General features: G+C 40.0%; 1 protein-coding gene across 9 annotated transcripts in view; it reads right to left on the reverse strand.

Moving 5' to 3' along the window:
• Nucleotides 1-26,145, reverse strand: part of sdt (MAGUK p55 family member stardust) — an 84,601-nt gene that overhangs the window by 56,296 nt on the left and 2,160 nt on the right. For 8 of the 9 annotated variants that reach the window (XM_089475770.1, XM_089475769.1, XM_089475771.1 and 5 more), the window contains 3 exons: nucleotides 22,625-23,035; nucleotides 9,347-9,529; nucleotides 9,219-9,276 (listed from right to left, as the gene is read on the reverse strand). In XM_089475770.1, coding sequence (XP_089331896.1) covers nucleotides 9,219-9,276; nucleotides 9,347-9,529; nucleotides 22,625-22,711 — 328 coding nt within the window. In that variant the 5' untranslated portion in view covers nucleotides 22,712-23,035. Of the gene's footprint in view, nucleotides 1-8,261; nucleotides 8,755-9,218; nucleotides 9,277-9,346; nucleotides 9,530-22,624; nucleotides 23,036-26,145 lie in introns of those variants that run through there. The other variant, XM_089475774.1, reaches the window with a different exon arrangement.

Consider the following 26,145-nt stretch of genomic DNA (forward strand, 5'->3'; position numbering starts at 1 on the left):
CTGTACATAAGTTTCTTTTTTAAATGACAGCATCAGCTTTATCGCAGAGATAAGATGGGTTGCTTGTTTTTTTTTTTTTTTTTTTTTTTTTTTTTTTTTTTGCAGTAAGATTTCTTAAATATTTGTTTAATTTGATATACAGACCTATCCACAGAATGCCTTGCTTACTGGTCTTTTAGGTCTTCAAGGTATAGGTATATACATATATGTACATATATGTACATACTAAAAGTACTATATTTATTGGATTTAATATAAATTCTTTAGAGATTTTCAATTATTAAATAAACATAACATTAAATTTACGCATTTCCATTTATATTCTTTTAAGTTTTCTATTATCAATATTTCCTTCTTATTATAAATAAAATCAAGTATTTGTAGTTCGATATTTGCACTACATTACGCTTCTTAAATATTTAAATTTGAAACTAACTTAAATTCACGTATCAAAAGCATTTTCTTATTGGAAAATGGAAAACAAAAAAAATCGCAGTCAAAGTTTTCGTTCATTTGAGTCGCTCGAGAATCGCTGGAGCACGTTCTCATTCTTTTACGTTTCTTTTTTTTTTTTTTTTTTTTTTTTTTTGTTAGTAAGGAACTTTTAAAACTCCCTGGACTCTTCTAAGACTAGGAAGTCAAAACTTTAAAGGAATAGATCTTAAAAGGGACACTCAATCAGTCACTCAATTCATTCCAAACAAATAAAAAAAAATTAATTGAAAATTAAAATTCTTCAAACCTCTGTAATTAGTTGAAACTCTTAATTCATGTTATTTTAATTTACTATCCACAATACTTTGTGATATTACTTAAATAGACAAACAAATATAATAATATTAATTTGAAATATTCATAATATATTCATATTTAATTACTCCATAATAATTATAATTTGTTCGCCATTTTGTTGTTGTTTAGTTTTAATTGAATGCCCTTCGGCGTATTTGCTTAACCTACTTTCCGCATTGGCCTAACCCGAATGAATTGGGCCGAAGCGCCCTCTAGCGAAAATCGTGCGAGTTTGTTTGACTTGACTAATTGATGCAGCATTTAAAAACTAGGAAAGAGAAGCAGAACAAAAACTGTCAACTGGCTCCAATCTCTGGCTCACCTGCTCATCCTCAAGCCAGGTGCGCATATCAATGTGTGCTAAACAGATTTGACTGTTTGATAGCCCCCAACAAACATTACCTGTGCGCCGCATACACACATTGAGATATATGTAAGTGTGTGCATGTGTGTGTGTCGAGGCGAGTGCCCCTTATCAGTTCGCTTATCAGGCAGCAGCACAACACAAACAAGAAATTGTTTAATTGTTAGCATTGCCATTGGCTCTGTGACATGACAATAGGGCGCGGGGCACAGGTAACTGGGTGGGCGTCTGCGGAATGGGGCGGGCAGAGGCAGCCGTTAGCTGATGGACGGTCGCAGTATTAAATGCCTTTATTATGCCACGACACAGAGTACGAGAGCGAGTGCCATGCCAGCTAGATGAAGCCAAACAGTGTGAGGGCAGAGAGCGAGAAAGGGTACACTGACTCTCCCTATCCCTCTCGCTCTCCCTCTCTCTATCTCTCTTGTTCACTCTCTATGTGTGTGTGTGTGTGTGTGTTTACCTTTTAAGCACTTTCAACTTTTTAAATTGAATTCATTTCGAGTTGATGATGACGACCCTGATGATTGTCAGCGTTGTTGGCATTTTCAGTTTCAGTTGTTCAGAGTTGTTCTTTTGCTAAGTCCCTCCCCTACCCCGACCGAGCCGGCCCCCACTTTCCTCGTTCGCTCGTTCTTCTCGTTTCGCTTATAGCTTCGTTTTTGTTGTTTTCTTTTCTTTCTGTAGTTGTCATTGTTGTCGTGGTTCTCATTGCTGCTGTTATTGCTCAGGTGCGCATTGTCTCACGTTTGTTTATTTATTTGCTCGCTTGATTGCCTCACACTTGCTTTTCTTTGCTGCTCTTTAGTTATTCGAGTGACGTCTTTCAATTGCATTCGCCTCTTTACACACACCACCCACCGCCCACTGCCAGCCCCACATAACTCTTTTTTTACCTCTTCAACGTTCTGCCTTCTCCCGTGCTTCACTTTCACTGTCAACTTCGCGTTTCCCGCTCATTTAGTTCCGTTTCCCACAATCTAAAAACGTTTCCGACTCCGACTACAACACCAACAACAACACCTTCACTCTACCCATAAAATTGGCTTCCAAATGATCTAGCCGCAGCCAATTATCATAAAAATTGCGAGTTTCTAGTGCTCAATCAGCAAGCGAATAAGATCTTAAAAGTAGCAAAAAACAACTAAGAAGGCTCTAGTCGAGACTGCTCGACTAGGAGATACCCTGAACCCTCTAAGCTGATATTCTACTCATTCTGCACTTCTTTTCTGCACACATGCATACACACGCACGTACAATCACGCGCTCTGCTGACTGCGCAGTTAGTAGCGACTGCGCTTAGGTTGCGCTGCAGCGTGGGCAATATTATGAGAATTTATTTGTTGAATAATTTCTTTTGTAGGCATACAATCTTAATAAAACATTCAGAGCGTGATCATGGTTAAAATGTGTGTACATTCCAAAGCACAAGTATCTAGTACTTGAAATGCGTTTTTTAAAAATTGAGGGTGAAGGGGGCGTGGTATCCAAAATCTGTAAATTGCAAAATTTGTATCGATCAACTGTATATACGCAGTAAATCTGAAGTCTCTAGGCCTAAAAGTGTTTAAATTAGGCTGAAACAAAATCAATTTTTCGATTATTATCGATACAAAAGTTATCGGATGAGCTATCGAAAAAATAAAGCAAACTCGTACTGCGTATGGTACACACGAGTATGCATGCCAAATTTCAGCTCTCTAGCTCTTATAACTTCTGAGATCGACACACTCATACGGTCGGACGGACGGACAGACGGACAGGGCTATATCGACTCAGCTCGTCAAGCTGATCAAGAATATATATACTTTGTGGGGTCTGCCACGCCTGCTTCTGCCCGTTACATACTTTTTCACAAAATCATTATACCCTGGTTTCCCATTTTCAATGGGTTCAGGGTATAAAAACAATAAACTAAGCTGCCTTGCTTACTGCATTAGGATCAGGGCAGGTAATGACTAACGGGAATTAGCAGAAACAAAACATTAGATACAAATAAATGGCACTGTCAATGTCCGATTTAACGATGTAATAAAACTCCCAACTTTCATAATTATATTCATTAACAGTGAACAAATGAAGCTGTCTGCTGCACGCGCTCGACAGTTGCACAGCTGTTATTTGGCCGTGCAGCGCCCCTAGCGGGGCTTTTGCAGGGTACTTTACAAAATGCGCTTGCATGCTTAGAACGGTAAATGGCCCAAAATAAGAGCGACAGAGAGAGAGAGAGAGAGAGAGCAAGAGCGGGATTGCGCGCAGCCAGCTTAAGAGCGTGCAAAGAGAGAACGCAAAGAACCGACAGCAGGTAGAACGACACCAACAAAAAGCACAAGAACAACAACAACTGCAGCTAGTAGCAGATACAAAAAAGGAAAAAAGAAGAACAAATGAAAACAAAACAGCTCGGAAAAAAAGCAAGTTGAAGCAATTGCGGAAGCACAAGAAATTGCATTGTATTCGAATCGTTTAAAGTGTACGACGAGGGATGATGAAGGAAAGGGGGGGGGGGGGGAATAAAGCAAAGCATAAAGAGTGAAAAGGGCAACAAAGGGCCAATGAGACGTTGCATTCGCATATTCAATATAAATATTAATATTTTTATATGTATATACATATGTACATATGTATGTAGAAATATAAATTTAAATGAAGCGAATTTATTGCTTTGCATTAACAAAATTATCAATCAACTACATAATAATACATAAGTTTCATATTAAATAAATATATTTCATAATAAGTTAACCTTTTCCGTTGATTTATTTTTATTATTCTATATTTTGCGATTTATTAATGCTTACATGATTCTAGAGATACTCTCATTGAACTAATTTGTTAATGCAAATAATATGGAATAAAGCGATTCTAATGTGATTAAGAGAGAGAGATGCTCGACTACGAGATCCCCTGAACCCTTCGAGCACACACACACACACGCACAGATAACTGTTGTTTAATAACTTTTTCGTGGACACGGATATACATATATTTGCAAAAGCACAAGTCTCTAGTATTTGAAATATGCCTTTTTCAAATACGTAAGTGAGGCGGTGGATATAGGGGTGGGGGGTAAATTTTTAACAAAAACCGAAATTGTATAAAGTGCATATAAGTATACATTATATTATTATTAAATTATGAAATTTGGAGACTTTAACTTTAATGTTGTAGGAGATATAATTTTATAACTAATTTTCGATAAGGTTTTTTATCGATAAAAAATTACCAATAGGAGCTATCGATTTTTAAAGCATTACTTGATATCCGCGTGGTATACACGGCCATTTAACAAAAAAATTGAGGTCTCTATCTCTTGTATCTTCCGAAATCGACGCGTTCAAACATACTGACAGACGGACAGATGGACGGACGGACAGGGCTAAATCAACTCAGCTCGTCGCCCTAATCAAGAATATATATACTTTGTGGAGTCTGGGTATAAAAAATGAACATTTCTGATAATAATATTTAAACAATTCCATAACCAGTTGAAAAAATTTTTGGGAATCATTGGAGGCTGTAAAGTTACAATATTTGTCAAATGAATCACGGGACTATTATGATCTCCAATAGAACTCGATAATTGTCGATAATTTGAATTTCTGTGTAAATCAAAGCTGATCCTCTTGTCATTTCGAATTATCGGTACACGACTGTATTATGTTGTCAAAGACTGTTATGATTTAAAGGGTATTTCGGATTCGTGGTTAGATTTCAAGTTATATTGTAGATTAATTTCATTCCGTTTCAGTTAAATGAGAACAGGGGAAACAACTTCATAACTTCAGATGATGTTTAATTAATAGAACTATATAGTTCCAGGTATTCGTGGCATCAGGTGTCAACAACCAAATAGATAAACTTTTAGTCTCCTCCTTTCTTTCCCTCTCTCGCTCTCTCGTCTCTGCCCCTCTTTCTTTCGCTCTTTTTATATAAATTTTAACTTGGGATGATATTCGAGGCGAAAGTTGAATCCAAAAACTTTGTTATTTTGTTGAAATTGCGTTTGTTTTGGGTTTAGTTTGCGCGTTCGAGGCACCCAGAAGGGGTATATGCGGTTACTTGGCACAGTTATAAATATATATATGTGTATACATACATATTTACATATATATTTTAGTAAAAACGGAAAAGCTTAAGTCGAGCAGAGTTTTTGTGATACTTTAGGTGCGCGCGAGTACGAAGCAGTTGGTAGCATAACGCCGCTACTTTCATTTACCTGTCGACCAGCCGCCCACCGACCACGCCCCCAAGTATTCACATCTTGTAGCTTATCAGCTGTTGCCGCAGCAGCAGCAGCTGCGGTTGGACTTTGGGGTCAAGCTAAGAGCTCTTGGAGCTGCATATGCAGCCAACCACGCCCCTCTTCCCACAGCCTCCTCTCTCTCTCTCTCTCTCTCTCTCTCTCTTATTCTCTATGTCTCTTGGTGTTGCCCTTCAGCTGTGTGTGTGTGTGTGTGTGTGTGTGTGTGGCAATGCAATTTTATGGGCAACTGAAGAACACTTCGGTTTGCTTTTGAGGCAATGACTTTTACACATCGCAGCACATGGCTGCCCAACTACGCGCGTGTGTGTGTGTGTGTGTGTGTGTGTGTGTGTGTGTGTGTGTATGTGTGTAAGCGCTCAATTGTAGCCAGCATCACGAGCGCGTGTAAAATCGTAAAGCAACTCACACAATTGACTCGCAGCTCGACGTCAAGAAACTTGCCTTACCGGATTTCGGATGCTGACCCAGCTAGCAAACAGACAGCCGCCAATCGTTCCCGCCTCGACCGCCGGCGCACCTCGCCTTCTCCTGCCATACAAATAACTCCCCCCCCCCCCCCACAGCCTCCTTGTGCCCACAAGCCCGACGCCTACGCTCACACCTGGCATGTGGACTGTGGGCAATAGACAAGCACAGCTTTGCTCTCACTCTCTGCCCCCCTCTCTCTATGTCTCACTCTCTGCATCTCTCTCTCTCACCCTCCGTCTCTCGTTCTCTTTTACACTTTGCCTAGCGTTTTGTGCTCTCCTCTTTGTATTGATTTCGTTTTATACAACGAATTCATGGCTTTGGAATGTTGGCGTTTGGCTCTCTCAATGTATGTGTGTGTGTGTGTATGTATGTGTGTTAGCATACAAGTTAGTACTAAGTAACTTCTTTTTCGGCTTTAAGAAGAAAACTGGAAATTCTGGCGCCCATTTTGCTGGATTCTGTGACCCAAAAAAAAGAGAGAAAAAAGAAATAGGGAAAAAGCCAGAGATGGGAGTAGGAGTGCATATGTATCAATACACACACACACACACACACAGATGCATAAAATAAAATTATGACAATGTGTCGATGTGGCAGCAGCCGAATGAAAGCTATTAGAGAAGAGACGAAACAGTCTAGGTGAAAAAAGGTAAGAGCGAAAAATGCAGGTATAATAAATTCGTAGAATGGCTAAGCCTGGCTTAAGCTCGAGCTAAATGTGTGAAAAATTTCTATTTTTATTTATAGTTAACAAAAAAAAAAAAAAAAAGAAACGACTGTTTTTAGCTATAGAATGAAACGTCAAGTGGATATTCAATGGGTGACAAGCGAGTGGAATTTGAGAGGGGAAAAGGTGTTTCTTTCTACAGAATTTTTAGCTTTATTAAATAGTTTTCGAGACAATTGCGAGTTTATTTTACCCAAGAGAGGATACTAAGTAGAACTAGAGTAAATTATCTCATTCACTAAGCATGGATAACTTCGAGAAAATTAGTGGAACTTCATAGAGCTTTGCGATTGCCTAAAGCGCCAGCATAGTAGATTGGGTTACCATGTAGATAATCAAGTTATACACAACACAAATATAAAACTTAACTCGGATTCGTGAAACTTGTATGGATGCGGAACCAGTATATCTGGGCATTAAAAACATCCAATAAAAATGTACATACATATGCATAAAAAAATGTATGAGAAAAAAAACACATTCCATTGTACATATTTATTTATATTTTCAGCTCGACTCTCAAGTTCGCTCTTATCCGTTTCGCCAGAAATCGAATTGTTGGTAAACATAGAGTTAGTTCAAGTATTTTTTTTTTTACTGGGAAGAAGCAGCTTTCCAGTGATTTAGCTGGAAGCGAAAAGACGCTTCCATCGCTCGAAATTAAATGGAAACGTTTATTGCGTGAAGCAAATTCAGTTTTCGGCTAAATTTGAGTCGAAGTACATACATACATATGTATGTGCAGATGCATGTGCCGATTCCATTTCGTTTCTAAAAGATAAAGATGCATACGCCCCCAATTGATGGCCACAAGTGAAAAGTCGCCCCCAAAAATTCTACTCTGCTGCAGTTGTACAGGCACTGTGGCTGTGGCTCAAACTGTGGCTCTCTTGGTCGTTCGACTGTTGCCCCACAATGAAACGCGTTTCGTTTTCTGGTTTGCTTCATAGATTGAATGCCGCTCAAACTGTAGATAGCTGTTATTCATACATATATTTAATATTCGATTAAAATGTATCAATAATATTCATTTAATTTCGCGCAACCTTTTTGACTAATTGTTATTTCATTTCATTCCATGCCACTCTCTCTCTCTTTCTCTCTCATTATGTTATTTTGTTTATCAGGTCAGGTGGCATAATGACGTTAACGAAATGCATGCAAACCCGTCAAAAGTGTGTGTTATTTCCATGCCTGTCCAAAGTCTAAAATAACACACACACACATGCACATACATATGTATGTACACACAATTGCATTGCCGGCAAGAAAATTTATTAATAATATAATTATGTATGTATGTATGTTAAAATTGTTGCTGTGCTGTTCTACAAATGTATCTTAGCGTTGCGCTTATTGCATAAATGCTCTGCTCAGCTGCCCACCTGCCCTTCGCCAAATAACAACAAAACAACAAAAACAGCGAATAAAAACAAAAGCAGAAACAGACACGAAAACGCAACGTTGACGACGCCAACGTCACGACGCGTCGCTGCTGCTGCTGCTGCTGCCGCTGATTCATGGCTTGTGTTCGGCTCCCAGCTGAGCAGCTGTGGCGGACATGGGGCAAGCAGAGGTGCAAGCAGAGTGGAGAGCAGGCTGGCACAGTTTGGCAGCCATTGTATGTAGTTTACACTTACTTCAGTTCAGCGTTAGCGTCGAACACACACGTGCGCGTATTTGTATGTATGTGAGCGTGTAAACAAATATATTTTCTTACAAGAAGCCCGAAAAAAACAGGAACAAAAATAAAGATGCACAAGCACAGAACAGCACAAAGAACGAAAAAAAAAAAAATAAAATGAACGTTAGAACGAAACGAAACGGCAATGAAACGCTGGCGCAGCCGCAGCAGCAGCCAGCGCAGACGTCAACGCACGCGCGCGCGCTCACAGCCAGGCCAGAAAGCGGCACCAAATTTAGGGAATATGTGGGGCGCGCGGGAAGGGCGCAAGGCGAAAAGGCAGCCGGCACGAGACGACAGAAAACGGCACGGCACGGCTCGGCACGACGCGGTACTCCACGACACAGCACGAATGAAAACGAACCGAATTGCAGCAGAACGAACAAGCGATGCTCTTGAGACGACGCTACGACAAACGGCGACTGTTGCCACACAACTGATGCGATTAGTTGGCGCTGCACAGCGCCAAAGCCGCAGTTAGCCCCAAGTGAGCAGCGAGCAGCGAGCAGCTAGCAGCGAGTGGAGAGCGGTGAGCGACGATGCGGCGGCCAGAGCGGGAGCGCAAAGCGTTTGAAGCTGACCACAAAACGATTGCAAAAACAAAAGCGTCACAAAACAAAAGCTGCGCGCGATGCCCAAGCCAGCTTAAGAGAGCCGGAGAGAGAGAGAGCGAGAGCGAGCGAGTGAATGAACGAGTCAGAGTAACAGTAGAGAGTACGTAATGAGGTGCTTACAGTTGAGCAGCCACTGCAACTTGGTAAGCCAAACAGCTGATAGCAGCAGCATTGCCCATAACAGAATGTCAAAATAACAGAATGTTATATGCACCCAAGTAGTTAACATTAACAGAGCAGTTTTAGCATCACTTTGATTAGATAAACCAAAATTAAATTTAATTGAGTACGCAACTTACCCAATCTGGAATCATTTTTCTTGCGCACACGCAAGCAAATCGTGCAGGACTTGATGCACTGTAAAGTGAATGAAGAAATCAGTTAATATGATTCCGCTCTAAGTCGTGAACAAGATCTGATTGCTTACATCGTGGATATGGCGAATGGCTTCCGTGCGTGATATATTATCCAGGCTGAGTCCATTGACCTCGAGTATCTCATCGCCCACTTCCAGATTATCGCGATCGGACGGTGAGCCGTATAATTTAATTTTACCCTCCGCATTCTCAACAAGTATGATAACATAGCCCGATAGTTCGACAACTTGTTGCTGCGAAAGAGAGAGATAATGAGATATGGAATGAGTTAGTGAGAGCCAGATAGGCAGGGGGAGGGAGAGTGAGGGAGTGAGGAGAGTGTGAATATAATTATATTATGCTTGTCTAGAAAATGTTGTCCTTGCGCTCAAGTTTTCAATGTTGTCTCATAAAGTCATTTGCATAAATGCTACAAAATGCTCCGGCCATGGGCCCCAGGTGAGGAACTGACCCAAAAAAGAAAAGCATAGAAAAAAAGAAATTAATTATACACAAAATGCGGGCCACATTGACTAACTCAGCTCAGTCAAGCTCAACACCTACAGCGCCTCCTGCTCCTGCTCCTCCTACGCATTTGCCACAGCAGGAGTCGTAATTTCTGCTTCTATTCCTGCAGCGTAGGCGTTCAATTTGTCCGTGTGTGTGTGTGTGTGTGTGTGTGTCTGTGTGTGAAGTTTTTGGACCATTATTGCTTGGGCTGGCTCGTTATGTTAATTACAACAAATTATGCTCGTGTGGCAACGCGTGAGACTAGCCCCAACCCCTCCACCAGCAGCCTCAAGCAGCCGCCCCTAAGCCCCAAGCACAAACATTCGAGAATGCTTAATAACTGTGTCTCTATGTCCATGTTCGTGTGTGTATGTGTGTGTGTGTGTGTGTGTGTGTGTGAGTGTGTCCATGTCTGTGTTTCATTTCTCAAGCTTGAGTTACGTTAGGGCATCTGCGTTCGACAAACATGTTGTTCATTTGTTTGTTTTGTTGCTTTCTTTTATAGGCAAATATTTACAGTTGGAGAGGCATTGTCTGGCTAACAGTTGAGGCTGCACTGTAGTTTGCTGCATTTCATTTCGAATGTCAATCGAAGTTTATACATAAAATAAGGCGAGAAAGAGAGAGGGGCAGAGAAAGAGCACTCTGCCTCTTTCTTTCTCTCTCTATACATATATGTATGTGTTTCCATTCCTAATAATAATCCTATTGACAGAAATACTTTTAAGAAACTGTTGGATTTTCAATGCAATATCATTACATATTTCCGATACACATGCATATAGCCTTTCTGCTTTAATATCCCATTTATAGAGTATTCAGACTATATTTAACTGCCTCATTTCTCACTGGAATCTTGGAAACTTTTATCAAAGTTTTTCAAGCGAGAAAAATGAACTGACTGATAACATCAATTCAAAGTTTCTTCAACTCCCTACAACGAAGCTAAAAGGGAGTATATTGGCTTTGCACAATGTATGTCACGAAAGTAATTTTCATGAAGTTAAATGGAACGCTCAACCTACTGTCCGACTTTATGTAGATTTTCGTAGGTTCGCTCATCTTGGAAAGTGCCAATATTTTACGTTACGCCTACTAGAGGCGTGGCAAAAATGTGGAATGTGGAATGTGGAAGATGAGGGAAATTTATGTTGCCTAACTTAAGAAACTGAGAATTGAACGACATCCTCTTTCTATTGAAAGCTGAAAGATATACCAAAATGAGAGTGCCACAGCAGAGAAATCTATAACTTGCAAAGTCTTGGAGCTGCAACGTGTGGAACGTGAAGATTATTCTTCAGTTCGTAGAGTCTAGCTCTTGCGTTTTTATACCCTGAACCCATTTTCAATTTTTTTAATATTTTTAAAATATTTTAGAATTGGACGTAAATATCTACCGAACAAGTTATCCAACAACGAAGCTCCCAGTGCAGTTCATGCGTATGTGTATGTACATATGTGTGCATACGTGTGTTATTTCATCGTGTAATTATTGAAATATCGATTCCTAGAAGGGTTCAAGGGATCTCGTAGTCGAGCAGTCGCGACATAGTGGTAAATATTGAGCCCATTAAGTATTCGGAAAGAATCTAACTCCACACTCACATTCATAGGAATCTTACTGTTAAAGAGTTAAAGACTTCAGTTGTAGGGAGTTACGCATAGGTCTATCATAGGATAGTACAGAGAGACCAACACGAAAATTCGGAATATATTGATTTTGATAGGGGTAGATGGAAGTAGAGTGGGGGAGAGGGATGGTGTATGCTGTGCTTAAGTGCAAATGGCAAATGTCAGTGGGCGTTACGAAATGGGGCGTGGCACAGAGGTCGCTGCGGCAATTGCGGCCAAACGCGCTGCGCTCGATGCACAATACAAAGAGGCGGCGATTGGGCGTGGTGCGCGAGTGCAATTGTTGTTAGACACAGGAGCTCGACAACACATGGAATGCAGCAACAGCAACAGCAACAGCAACAACAAGCAATGGTAATAACAACAGCAACAACAGCCAACAAACAAATGAACAAACGAACAAACTGCGCAAAACCCTGGGCGAGGTGAACACTGGTTGAGTTGAGTTGGCAAACAGCCAAAGAGCAGGGCACAGGACAATGCCACAAAGCGAATGGGCGCTAAAGTTGCAGGTGCAACAGCAGCAACAGAGGCAACAGCAACAACTGCAATAACAGCAACAAAAATTGTTGACAACTTGACATTTGATAGTTGCCGCAAAAAAAAACTTTTTATATTCTTCTTTTTTTTAACATTTTTTTTTTCTCGCGCTTAATGCGATTAGGCAACAACAACAATAATGACAACAACAATAGCCTGCAACAAAAGTCGGCCAATTGCTGCAGCAGCAGGCCGCTAGGGGGCGCCAAATTCAACGACGAAAGCAAGAGCTAAACAACAAGCAAACAATTCCAAAGCAATTCCAGTGCCCTCAAATCGAGAATGACCGACTAGCAAATACCCAGCGTTGCTGTTCCAATTGTGCAAACCATCTGTAGATTCTTCGTAAGGCCCGTCCCCACACTAGAAAGAGCTGTGCTTCAACATGAGAATAGAGCAGGACATCCAAAAAGATCTAAAAGCTATGACAGCTCGATTCGGAGGGTGGGGTGGGGCATTTAGTTCTCACATTTGATTTGGTTTTGTACGAAACAAATACGTGATGTCTCTAGCTTAACTAACGCAATAGAAAACATCGATTATTATCGATTATATGGAAAAGATATCGATAGTCGAGTAATAATGATTAGCCATACTGTGGCTTTGTAGTCTGCGAGTTAGCTGATCTTAAGCTGAGAGACAGTCGGACTGTTGGAGAGCTCACGCCCACTTTTTCAGGAACATCCCTCTATAGATAATCCATATACCCCATATTAACATTCTCAATGGGCTTAGAGTACATAAAAAACCGGCGGCATAATTATTGACGCTTCAGCGCCGGATGCGGGCACTCAACACATATGCACCCACCTCCCCCCTCCCACACACACACACGCATACAGTCGTAGATATAGAGCAAACATGTAACACATGGCATACACTGGGGGCCATGCGTGGAGGACAATCGGCGACATGGACTCGGAACTGGAGCAGCCTCCATCACAGTCGCAATAGCAATCGCAGTCGCAGTCGCAGTCGCACCCACATGACAACAACCTGCCAAAACCCACTCGCCAGCTGAGCCACCCACCAGCCCATCAGCCCACCCACCGCTGCCGCCTCTGCGCCACTCGAATGAAAAATGACAGCAATTACGCTTAAATTATGCGTTTGTTTTCATATGAGCGTCCTTGTCAGTTGTTTTGCTGCTGTTGTACTTGAAGCTCATTTCACACATTGACAGCGGCATGAAGATAGACAGAGAGAGAGAGAGACAGAAAGAGACAGACAGAGAGAGAGAGAGAGAAAAGTTACTTTAAACAAGAAAAAATGCCCTAAACTCAACAATTAATGGGCAGCTTCTTAGTGGAGTTCGGCGTTGGATGCTGCGGATGCTGCATGTGGTCCGAGCGACTGAGAAAAAACGAAGCAAAGTAGAAAGAGAAGCAGAAGGAGAAGAGCAAGAGGAAGAGCACGCAGACAGAGCACAAACATACTTACTGCAAAACGTAGCTCTTAAAAACTCAAGGGAAAAGCACTTTGTTAAAAGTTCAAACATTCAGTTTGCTTTTCTTTTCTCTCGTCTCTTTCCTCTTTATTCTCTTCTCTTTTCTCTGCTTCGCCAGAACTAAAAAATATTCAGATTTATCTGGATTATTCTTCGGTAATAAAAGTAAATTTGTCCATTCCAAATGTCACTCCGAAAGAGAACAGAAAGGTGAGTTTTGCCAGCAGCTCGCTGGTGCACGACTAACAGATACCCTAGCTGCCAAATCAGAATCCCAATTAAAACTGTATTGCTCCGAAAGATGTTAGTCAATAAGTGAAACTGAATCGAAACCAACTGCGCTGCTCCTCGCTTCTTATCGATAACTAAAGTTTATCAAACTACAACTAACGAGTCGGTTGCGTTGCGATGGACGAAAACACACGCGAGACTTGGATATTGATAATTATCTCGCTTATAATCCGTCTATGGTATCTGCTACACCTCCCCATATTATGTATATCCAGGATTCGGTACTCGCGGCCGTCGATTTGGATTCTATTGGACCTATCTATCTGTTCTCACTGTTACATTAGCTGGAATGTGTTCTGGAGGCCGTGAGTAAACAGAGATTGCTGGCTGTACAAGGATGGATGGATGAACAAGACCGACAAAGATCGAGTAGGCGAAGAATGGTTCAAAACTGAATTTCATTTCCAGATGAATTATTTTTACTGGAATATTTTTAAAAGCTAGTTCCAAAGTTTCTAGCTGCTGGAGAAATAGAGGGTGTATTGGTGCGCCCAAATTCCGAGCAACTTACGAATCATTTAGATCGCGCCCATTAAAAATGGGAAATCAGGGTATAATGGTTTTGTAAAATGTATGTAACAGGCAGAAAGAGGCGTGGCAGACCCCATCAAGTATATATATTCTTGATCTAGGCGACGAGCTGAGTCGATGTAGCTCTGTCCGTCCGTCCGTCTGTCCGTCTGTCCAAATGTTTGAACACGTCGACCTCAGAAGATATGAGACCTAGAGACTTGAAATTTTTTCCTAGGTACGTGTATACCACGCTCATATTTGCATTTTTGCTTTAAATATCGATACCTTGCCCCGTTATTTTATTATCGGTTAAAAATATTATCGAAAATCAGTTTTAAAATTATATCTCCTACATCTTTAAAGCTAGAGTCTCCAAATTGTATGTACTATGTATTTTATATGTATATGTATGTATATTATATGTATTATCTTCATTTAATACAATTTCGGTTTTTGTCAAAATTTACTCCCACTCCTAACTCACCCTTCACCCACACATTTGGAAAAGGCATATTTCAAATACTAGGGACTTGTGCTTTGACAAATACATGCATATCTATGTTATATTCATAATCTAAAAGTGAAGATAGTCCATACACAAGAAAAATTATTAAACATTTAACTTCCCATAGTAAGCCATGTGAATAATTATTGAAATATCAGTTGCTCGAAGGGTTCAGGGGATCTCGTAGTCGAGCAGTCTCGACTAGACCTTTCTTACTTGCTTTCCAATATGCTCTACTTTGATACAAATCAAAATCGATTACCAAACCGAAAGCTTTTCACTTGATTACACTTTGAATGCTTAACTCTGTAGGTCTTAGGAGTAAAAAGTTTAGGGAATGTCAAAATATGAGATTTCTAATCTTCCTAGCTTAAAATAGAAATATTACTTATTTGCCCATATTATTTATCCATAGTTTTCCTTTTTTTTTTTTTTTTTTTTTTTTTTTAATGCATATTATTATTGTTGTATTAAGAGTTCTAAGAGAAAAACTCTTTTCAATCTGTTGAACTAAACTAGAAATATATAGCATAGCTCGTTATGGGGTTTGGTTCACTTGATGATTTTCTACCCTTTTGTTGTTGTAGTACTAAATATGATGTACAGGTTCTACACTTAAGTGGGGTATCCACAGTTGAAGATGAAGAGATTAACTTGAAACTCTATTGAAAACCTTAAAATAAACCGAAAGAATTTCAGATTTTCAGATTTGAAACTTTAATGAACTGACTCAAGTGAGGCGAATGAATTGCAAAGCGTAAACTGAACTACTAGCCAAAGCGCTTAGCTGTCTTGGCATTCCTTCCACACGTTTTTTTAGTTTTTTCATTTTTTGGGTGTGTGTGACTAAAACTGTTTTGGCCACATCATGCCGCAGAGGAATAAAATCGCAAAAGACATTCCAAGCGAATCTCTTGACAATTTTCACAGATATTTTGGCTATGCCACAACGAAAATGTTGCCAAGGGAGCGTACAGAAATGTTGCTCCGGCTTTGTTGCTAATCAAACAGAGCAGCAGACGAGGCTGATGAAGAGGAGGAGGCTGAAGGAGAAGGAGAAGAAGGAGAAGAAGAAGAAGATGGCAGCACGACGACAACAACAGCTCTGACAATGAAAGCACTTGACTTGTTATATTTAACATATAAATGGAGCAACAAATCTCTGGATATTGTTTTAAATTATGCGTCCACACATACACACACACGCATACACAACCACACACAAAGGAAAACAGCGACGACGGCTGCGACGCGTACCGCGACGCTTTGGCTAATCAGTCAAACGATTAGGCAAAAGAGAATGAAAGAACACGCGCCAGAACGAGAGTGAGAGCGACAGAGAAAGAGAGAGAGAGAGAGAGAGAGCGAGCAAGTCAAAATGCTAAGCCGGCTTGCGGCTGTTTTTATTATTCATTTTCTTTTTTTGCGCTGTGTTTTGTGTGCTTTGTAGAGTTGCCAGATTATTGTGTAGACTTAAACACATGATTTCCAAAGCAAGCATACGCGAAAGTTGTTGCTGCTGCAGCGCTGCTGCGTCTACTGCTGCTGCTGCAAACAGCCTTTGCCAGCTGCTTGCAAATAATTTGTTGCTGCGTTTCTTCATATTTAATTTTTTTTTTTTTGCTTTGTAGACTTTCAGCGAGTTCAGCTTTAGTTCGATTCTGCCTGCCAGCAATGACACATGCGCAATGCGTGGGCCTCGCACACACACACACACCCGCACGCTTTGAGCACATGTGCGTCGCTGCCAGCGTCGACGTCATCGCTGGCGTTCTCATGCGGCTGTCTTTTGTGAATTAAACTCACACACACATGCACACATGCATACACGCACACACATATAATCAAGCGGCCTGGCTGGCAGGCACACAAGCACACTTAGTCTTAATGAAGCAAATGTTCCGTTACTCGTTTAGTTTTTTTTCGGCTGGTTGTTCGCTGCGTGCTGCAAGCGCGAGCAGTAACAACAGCAGCACAGCAGCAGCAACAACAAGGAGAGCAGCGAAAACTTTTCGTATTTCATGGCAATAGTTGCAAAGTTTTGACAACTTGGCGTCGCAGAAATGTGGGCGGGGCTGGTTGTGAAAAGTGCGCGCCGTGTCAAAGGGCGCCTCAAGCGTAATTTACACTTTGACACCTGCAAAGGCAAACACACACACGCACACACATATACACATGCACAACTGCACACCTTCAAGCAACACTCGAACCATTTGATGCATTCTTTTGTCGCACACCTGCAAATAATTTGCTTCAAAAATAACGCAAATACTTCGAAGTGCATTTACAGCTTGAATCAGTAAGGGTGTTCAAATCGAGACTAGGAGATACCCTGGACCCTGCAAAGAGCAGATATTCCAATCCTTCTGCACTTGTTTTATACACACACATATACATATATGCAAAATACACACACATATGTATGTATGCAAAATACATATACATCCATGCGCACGAAGGGAGCGAAGGAGGCGTGGTATCCAAGATTTGTACAAAATCTTTGTATTTGTCAAATTCATATACATAATAAATCCGAAAATTCTGGGTCTAATAGTATTAAAATAACGGCTAAAAAATTAAATCAATCGAATATTTTCGATAAAAATAAATGGGATGAGTTATCGGAAATACTTCATAAACCCACAGTGCGTATGGTATAAATTAGGATGCATGTAAAATAGTCTAGCTCTTATGCCTTCAGAGATCTCGGTGATCATACGGACATGGCTATGTCTACTCAGTCTGATCAGGAATATATATGTATGTACATTTTCACAAAAGCAGTATATTCGAGTTCGCTCGCCTTATCGTTAGTAATGTTATCGTTATCGATCTTCAGCAGGACTCAGTGTGAGAGGTTCAATATTGCTTTAGGAGTAATTAGAGCAATTGCAAAAGTCTCGTCGCTTGCGTTGCTATACAATACAATCTACATAACAGCTGTATTAGCGTTATCGGTTTTAGGTAACAAAAGTATATCTTTTATATAGTATTACTATTGATTATATCAAGTATCAGACTTGGTTTATTGCTACAGCGCAGCTATGTTATCGTAGTCGATGAACAACAATAGAGCTTTCAGTCTAGGTTGACACATATTCGAAATAATATATAAGTTTCCTTCCCAGCTTGAAAGCAAGAAAGGTTTGTAAGAAAATAGACATATTGAATCGATCTAAATAATAATAGAAAGTAACTGGCCTCTCTTCGATAACCAACTCGATATACTTTTTTTGTCTGTGAATCGATAGTTATCAGCCTAATATTTGATTTATTTTTGCTTTACTTTATATAACGCCTTCAATATATATTTAAGCTAAGCACTGCAAATATACCATGATTCGCGTTCATGATGCGAAAAGGCTCTATAATTTCTGTGCAATTTCTTGAGAACAGAAATATGGAATATATATTATAATATATATTTCTGTTTAGCTCTGGTGCAATACTCTTTAAATGAAGCTATAAATTGTAAAAAGCGACAACAATAAATGTAATTGCTTTGCATTTTAAATTAATAGTTTAAATAGTTTGAAAAAAAAAAAAATAAAATAAACAAGTTTATCGTTTTATTTAATAGCTACAACAGAAGAATCAAACACGACATAATACAATATTGATACAAAAGACGCAATTAATAATTCTCGCACCTTTTTGTGTGTGCAAATTGTTAAACAACATGATAATTGACTACAAAAATGATGTAAAACATGCTAAACAATAACACAACTAGCTTTAACAAGCACTTTGACAGCCAGTTGTTAGCACAAATAACGATTGATTGCGAACTGCGAACTGGTTTCCCATGCTCCAGCTTCCTTTTTTTCCCACATAATTATAATGCGCTCAGCATGAATAAAAGGACGAAGGGAGCGTGGAGCGAAGGGGAAAAAGTGGACAAATGCTGCATTTTGCAATCGGAATTCAATTTGCATTTAAGTAGCAAACAATAAGAATAACAACAACAACAACAACGCCAACTGCTAAGCGCATTTGCATGCTGACTGACTGACTGACTGCGAGCAAAAAGAAGAAGAGCAAAACATATCACACAATACAGTTATAAGCATAACTACTGCTGCTGCTGTTGCTGTAGCTGCTGTCGTTTGTCACGCCACTAGCGCCCTCTGTCGGCCAATATGTGCACTATCTGTCTGTCAGGTAGTGCAGTGCAGCTGCCAAGTGTAGCAACAAAAACTGTTGCCTACTTTTTTGGTGCAGCAGCTCAAGTGATGCGAAAGCGCGCATATGTGTGTGTGTGTGTATTTGTATGGGCATTGTTGTTGTTGTTGTTGCTGCTGCTGCTGCTGCTGCTGCTGCTGCTGCTGATGACAATATGTAATGACAAACGGAGATTTTTACTGGCTTTTTATGACTTATTCACACGCTCGCTCACGCACACACACCAACGCCCACCCAGCCCTAGCAATCACAATCCCACACACACACACGCACACACAGACACACATGCTCGTCGTCAACTCGACTTCAAATTGTGACGGGCAAGGCCAACAGCAGCTGGCAGCCAAAGCTTAACACCCACTCACAGCATCGCTGTGCTAGTCCCAAATTGTGCCTGCCTAGCACTTGCCGGGGCTCTTCACAAGCACACGCACACACACACATACACACACGTACACGCGGCCCCTCCACCTCTCTCTGTCTTTCGCCTTGGTGCTGTCGTTCTTATACTACCATACGCACGTCGTCTCGCTCGCACTACTGCAGGCAAAGCAAGGCAGCCAGCCTTGCCTGACTGCTGAAATGTTCTTCGTGTTGTTCAGCTTACAGCCCAAACGGAACACCTTTATGTGTGTGCGTGCGTGTCTGTGTCTGTGTGTGTGCGTTTGTATTAAGTGCATGTCTCACAAAAACGGCAATGTTTAATTAAAAGCGATAGCAACGCATGAAAGTCACATCAGAATCGAGTCAACATTTTGTGCAACAATCTCATTCTCTCCCTCTCTCTCTCTCTCTCTCTCTCTCTCTTACTCTGCTTAAATCAAACTCAATTTAACCCAAGCCTCTCCCACATGGGCGAACGCTTGAAGGGCTTCTCAATTTCGCAGAATTGAATTCAATATGTTGTTCATTAGCCGAATTTCGGCATCTGGCAAAGGCACAATTATTATATCATGCCCAGAGGCGGTTTGACAATAACCAAATATTCCAATTAGCAAAAGCTAAAGTGCAGCACAAATTCCAATTCGATTGTAAATGCATTTTGTGTGCTCTCTGAATTAATTAAATTCAGAATATTTATATGCATTTATATGCACGTGTGTATGTATGTGTGTGTGTGTGTCATCAGTGTGGGCTTTATAACAAGCAATCAACTTAAAAATTGCTTCAGCAAATATGACCACTGGCTACGATAATGCTACTGTCAAAAATTTAGCGATTTAGCGGGGTATGAATTATCAAGACTCGACTGTATATTCCTTTGAAAGAAATTCGTTCTCAATAATTCTCGATGATTTGAATTTCTGTGTAAATCGAAAAAAAAACTGATCCCCTTGCATTTCGAATTATCGGGACTCTACTGTATCTACTGTATACATATCAGAGTAGATACATCTAATTAGTGTAAATAAATTCATCTAAGCTCTTCAAGCTAACTACGAACTGGAACTAGACTTTGCCCTTACGCACTGAAGATAGATAGATAGATTTGAAGATAGATTTGTCTTTACTGATGAGAAATCCTGTACTACTATAGTAAAATCCGGTTATAACGACTCCGCTTATAGGGTCTGTACGGTTATAGCAACGAAACTTCTGCTCTCCAGACAAACTTTTATGAGCAAACTTTTACGGCTGTAGCGCCTTCCAGGTATAACAACGGTCCCTTGAGTGTCGTTATAACCGAACTTTACTAGTTCCACTAGTTCAATTTTATGAATAAGTTTATTTAGTACTCGGTTAGCATTTTCAACAGTTCATTCGTTCATTCGCAATTCGATCATTCAGTGTGAGAGCCATTCTAGTTCCGCTTTCTTATCTTAACTTTTTTAAGCAGTCATGAACTTTTTCGGTAATTCACTATTCATTAGAGCTAATTATAGCAGTTCAATGCTTATAATATTTGTTAATTTTCCAGTCCTGGACTAAATCTGCAATTTAATATTCCTTAGTTCAGCGAGCTCACTTTGTTCCCCGTGACACTTATTCTAGTTAAGTTTCCTAAATACTCTCGATAGTTCAGCTAGTTCAGGGCGAGAACTGGTACAGCTCCTTGATACACTCACTAGTTCATTTGTTTCAATTTGCTTACAATTTGTATTGAACTAGCTGAATGCTTAATTTTCTGTTTATCAATTAAATCGGGTTTCTTCAGCTTGGAAAGCCTTAGGGGCGGAAAATCTAGTTCCATTTAATAAAGAGCTCTACTTGTTTTCTAGTTTTACTTGTTTCGATTTCAATGAACAAATTCATGTTTCTGAACTACATCCCTCATTGTAAGATGATATGAGATATAACAGATTAGTTCCATATATATAATGAAAACTGCTAACTTTCTTTTGAGTAGGTAATATTAATGAGTTCATTCCCAATATTTGGGCATTATGAAAAGTTATTTTTACTCAAATTATAGAAAGTTTTACTGAACAAATGTCGAACTCAATTGTTAAGCTGCATAAACGACCATGAAAAGAGCTGTTATCTTCAATTACAACAAGCACAGCACAATAAAAGTGTTTTAATAAGAGCAAACAAATAAGTTGAAGTGGAATATTTGAGAACAAAGCTGGGGCTTATAACACAAGCGGACTGATGTAAAATACAGACGGACTGCTCCGATAAACAGGAATGTCTAGTTCGTTTTGAAGTTGAAACAAAGGCAAATGTAGTCAACAGTTTTCAAGCGAGCCGAACTTGAAATACTCTTATTTACATATACTATGATGAGGAAGTTCCTATTCAATTTATATTGTTGTTATTTTTTTTTTTTTTAAGAAAGAGCTGATATGGCTTGAGCTACTTGTCCTTCATTCACTGGTACAAGTCCAGCTAGTTCACTTTGAAAGTTGGGTTTACATATGTAAGCAATGTAATGAACTAGCTCAATTGTTAATTGGCGAGTCGCGAACCATATCGCACATTCACTGTGCTCAGCCCTAAAGTTATTATATGTCGTTCAATTTGATGCGTACGATTCGTTCATAATCGAAGAGGGAGCGTGTATATTGGTATATTTATACATTAGATTTACTGAAGTGCTGCCAGCTCCAGTTCCGTTCAATGACTCAGTCACATACATATCTAAGTCCTATCTCAATGATTTTCAAAAGTTTTGCGAACAAAACTTGACCAATATACAAGCAAAATATCTTTAATTGACGACAAATTTTATTGACGAAGTCAATTGCAATGGGAAGGGTATTTAACGGTCTGGGCATGCAGGGACTGGCTAGTTTATGAATTGGCTATTTGGGAAACGATATGCGTGAAGTACTTGTTGGCGTTCGAGGTGCTTTTTGGGGACCGTTGCTAATGCTCGCCAACTCAAAGCTCACCCACACAAAGGACACTTGAAAGGGATGGCCAGCCCATAAAGGGGAAGGCGATTGGGGAGGGGAAGGCGATTGGGAAAGGGAAGGGCAAGGGGATGGGGATGAGGCAAGGGAGTACGAGGCGACACAAAAAGCAAAACCTAACGCTGAAATCTCGCCTCTGCTTTTTTTTATGGGTAGGCGGCAGGCAGGCAGCTCCTTGGGGAGCAAAATCGAAGTAGATGAGCTCCATTGTTGTTGCTGCCATTTGCCGGCCTCTCTCTCTGTATGTGTGCGTGTACTTGGGATTGATTGGGGGTGGTGTAGGTTGGAAGTGCAGTGCTACTTTTTACTACCCTGGAAGAGCTTCATCAGAGAATGTAAGCCGTCACTCAGTCTATGATTGCGGCTCGCTTACCTTGCCCTGCGACGAGGATATCGTTGAGGCCGACGGTGTGCCGGAGGATTGTGCGCTTAATGTGGATCGGTTGCTGTTCGCTTGCATTGCGCAGCTCCTTGGGCTCCGTTGGCACCACTGGCGCCACTGGCACCCCTAGCTGCGTTCGCTCCTTTGGCTCCTTTCGCTGTCCGGCGTAATCAGCTCGTCTCCGCTGCAATTCGCGCTGCTATTGTTGTAAACATGTTTGCAATACAATTGCTGCTCGACTAAGTCAGTGTGCAGTTCTTTTCTATTTCATATCAATTACGCTTCATCTGCTTATTATATTCCTTCTTTCTTGTCCTTTATTGCGAGCTGGCTAAGAGCTTATGACCAGCTTCCACTGATTCCACTTTACTATTCTATTCTCTGTATTGGCGCAGAGCTAAGCTGAAAGTACGAAACAAACGAAAAATTGTTCAGCTAAAAGGAATTTATAAATTAATGTGATGCAGTCTAGCCGGCAGTGACCAACTAGCGAATACCCTCAGTCCACAGAGTTTGCTATTTCAATAGTAAGAGCTATCCTCCACACATACATACATCTATGTAGGGGAACACGTGCAGAGGGAAATAAGTCTCTTGGCCCCAAGATTTAAAATTTAAGGGCTTAAGGCCTAGAGGACAGCACACATATAAATATAACAATTATGAATGCTCCAGTCGGGACTGCTCGACTACTACCTTTCAATGATTTCAGGGGCGTCGGGGTGGATTATAAATTGAATCTAAATTCTATAAATTATACACGAATCTATGCTTCAAATTTGGAAACTCTAGCTTTAAGATGGTTATAATATTTTAGACCTTATTTTCGATAACCTTTTAATCGATAACAAAATAATGGGCGTAGTTATCGATTTGTTTTTTAACAAACTCGTGCATGATACACTGATTTCAAGCCTATATCTCTTATATCATCCGAGATCGATGCGTTCATGCATTCGGACGGATGCACGGGGGGACAATATATGAATATATGTATATCAATCAATATATGAATAAATCTATACACACATATATATATGGGGCCTGTAACGCCTTTCTCTGCCTGTTACATACATTTAACAAAACCCAATCAGGGTATAAAAATATAAATGTCTATGTGCATGTGAGCTATGAAGCCATTTGGAGTGGACTTTAGTTCGATCTAGGGGATGTTAGGGTAAATCGGAGAATGGATTTTTATCGATTATTAATAAGTTCTGTGCATATCAGAAAGTTAGGCTCTTTATATAATTTTATAACTGTGTTGTTGAGCTACTACAATTGCATTCTACGGATTCAACGCTTAAATAAATTAAAACAAGTAAGAAGGCTCCAGTCGAGTCTGCTCGACTAGGAGATACCCTGAACCCTCTAAGCTGATATTCTAATCATTCTGCATTTCTTTTATGCACACATACATACACATGCATCCACACGCACGCATAAGCCTGCGCTCTGCTAACTGCGCAGTAAGCAGCGACTGCGCTTGGGCTGCGCTGCAGTGTGGGCAATATTATGAGAATTTATTTGTTGAATAACTTCTTTTGTAGACATACGATCTTAATGAAACTTTTAGGGCGTAATCATATGGTAAATATGTGTGTACATTCCAAAGCACAAGACTCTAGTACTTGAAATGAACCAATTGAAAATGGGAAATTAGGGTATAATGGTTTTGTGAAAAAGTATGTAACGGGCAGAAGGAGTCATCGCAGATCCCATAAAGTATAAATATTCTTGATCAGCACGACGAGCTGAGTTGATATAGCCCTGTCCGTCTGTCCGTCCGTCCGTCCGTCTGTCCGTCTGTCCGTATGAACGCAATATATTTCGGCGCTATTGAAGCTAGAGACTTGAAATTTGGAACATATACTCGTGTATTTCTCCGATTTATATAGTGTTCAAATTTTCCCGATCCGCCCACTAGGGGGTATGTAGGCCCGCGTCGACCACTCAAGACCACGAGCTATGGCGGGGATATCCCCGCCCATTGGGAGCGTAGCAAACGGGTAACACTGTATCTTCAAGAGTTTTACAGCTAGAGCGCTGAAATTTTGCACGTCAGCTAATGTTATGATTCTATAAAGTCTAAGACGAATTTATAAGTCTACGCCCATTAGGTGCGTGGAAAATCGGACCTGAAGATATAGTGATTTTTTAAATTCTGCTATATTTAGGACACTATTGATGCCAGAGACCTCAAATTTTGTTTATATACTCGGGCTGAACACCCAAGACAAAAAAGTTATGATTCTATAAAGTCTAAGACGAATTTATAAGTCTATTAGGTGCGTGGCAAATCGGACCTGAAGATATAGTGATTTTTTCAATTCTGCTATATTTAGGACACTATTGATGCCAGAGGCCTCAAATTTTGTTTATATACTCGGGCTGATCAAGACAAAAAAGTTTTGTCGGATATGTTTCCGCCCACAAGGGGCGTGGCAAACCGCAAAAGTTTATATCTCCTAAAGTATAATAGCTAGAAGCTTCAAATTGAAATAGTTAAGTTACCAGTAAGCTCCTCTATCGATGACCCAAAAATATTTTTTGCGCCTCTTTAGGGGCGTGGTATATCGAAAAATACCCTGTAATTTTTTGAGGGTAATCATTCAAACTTTGTAGTTAGGGTACCGTTATCACGTTCTAGGAACTGACCAAAAATGAGGTGTCTACGCCTAGTAGGGGCGTGGCAAATCGGGAAAAACTGCATTTTCTACAGTATTCGAGTGAAACTTAGTGGTGGGATATGAATGAGTATTCCGCAGTCGGTAACGCCCGACTGCAACGTTCTTACTTGTTTTAATTGTATTGTTATATGGTCCATAAAAGTAAGTCTTTTGTCCGGTATAATACCCAAGTACCTGACATTTGGTTCTCACTTCACATATTACAATTTTATTTATCTATCAGTCGACGTTGTTAATAAATTCAATGTAAATAAATAAATTCAATTCTAATATTTCAAGCCAAATATTTGAAAATATACTTTAAATTGTTAAATTATATTTCAATTGTTTAACGAATACACAGGAAATCAGTTTAGAATAGCATAACAAAACAATATAGTCTTTCAATCGGGTATAACAGACTGTCTCACTCGTTCAACACTCGAGAATTTGCTAAATTATTTGTAAACATATGTATTTGCAAAATTAAACATTTCCAAAATATAAGTATACAAAAATACAAAATTTAAGTAACTTTTGTTTTGAATAAATAATATAATATATGCTGAGCTAAACATTAATCTATCAAAATTGTAATACATCTCTGAATACGGCCAATCCATTTTAAAGCTTATTTTGTTGTAAATTACTCACATCGAGTCACAGTCAGGCAAAAGGATAATCATCAAGGAATTAATTAATACAAAACTAAACAAAACACAACAAGGCAAGTCAGGACTAGATGGCTAAAAGACCATGTCAAATTTGACATGCAGTTCAATGCGGAATGGTCTCTGCCAACAAAGAGCTGACATATTATATAGGGATGTGACGGAAGTTGAA

The sequence above is a fragment of the Drosophila arizonae genome, chromosome X (assembly GCF_054131065.1).
Source record: "Drosophila arizonae isolate 15081-1271.41 chromosome X, UAZ_ARI_1.0, whole genome shotgun sequence".
NCBI classification, from domain to species: Eukaryota; Metazoa; Arthropoda; class Insecta; order Diptera; family Drosophilidae; genus Drosophila; species Drosophila arizonae.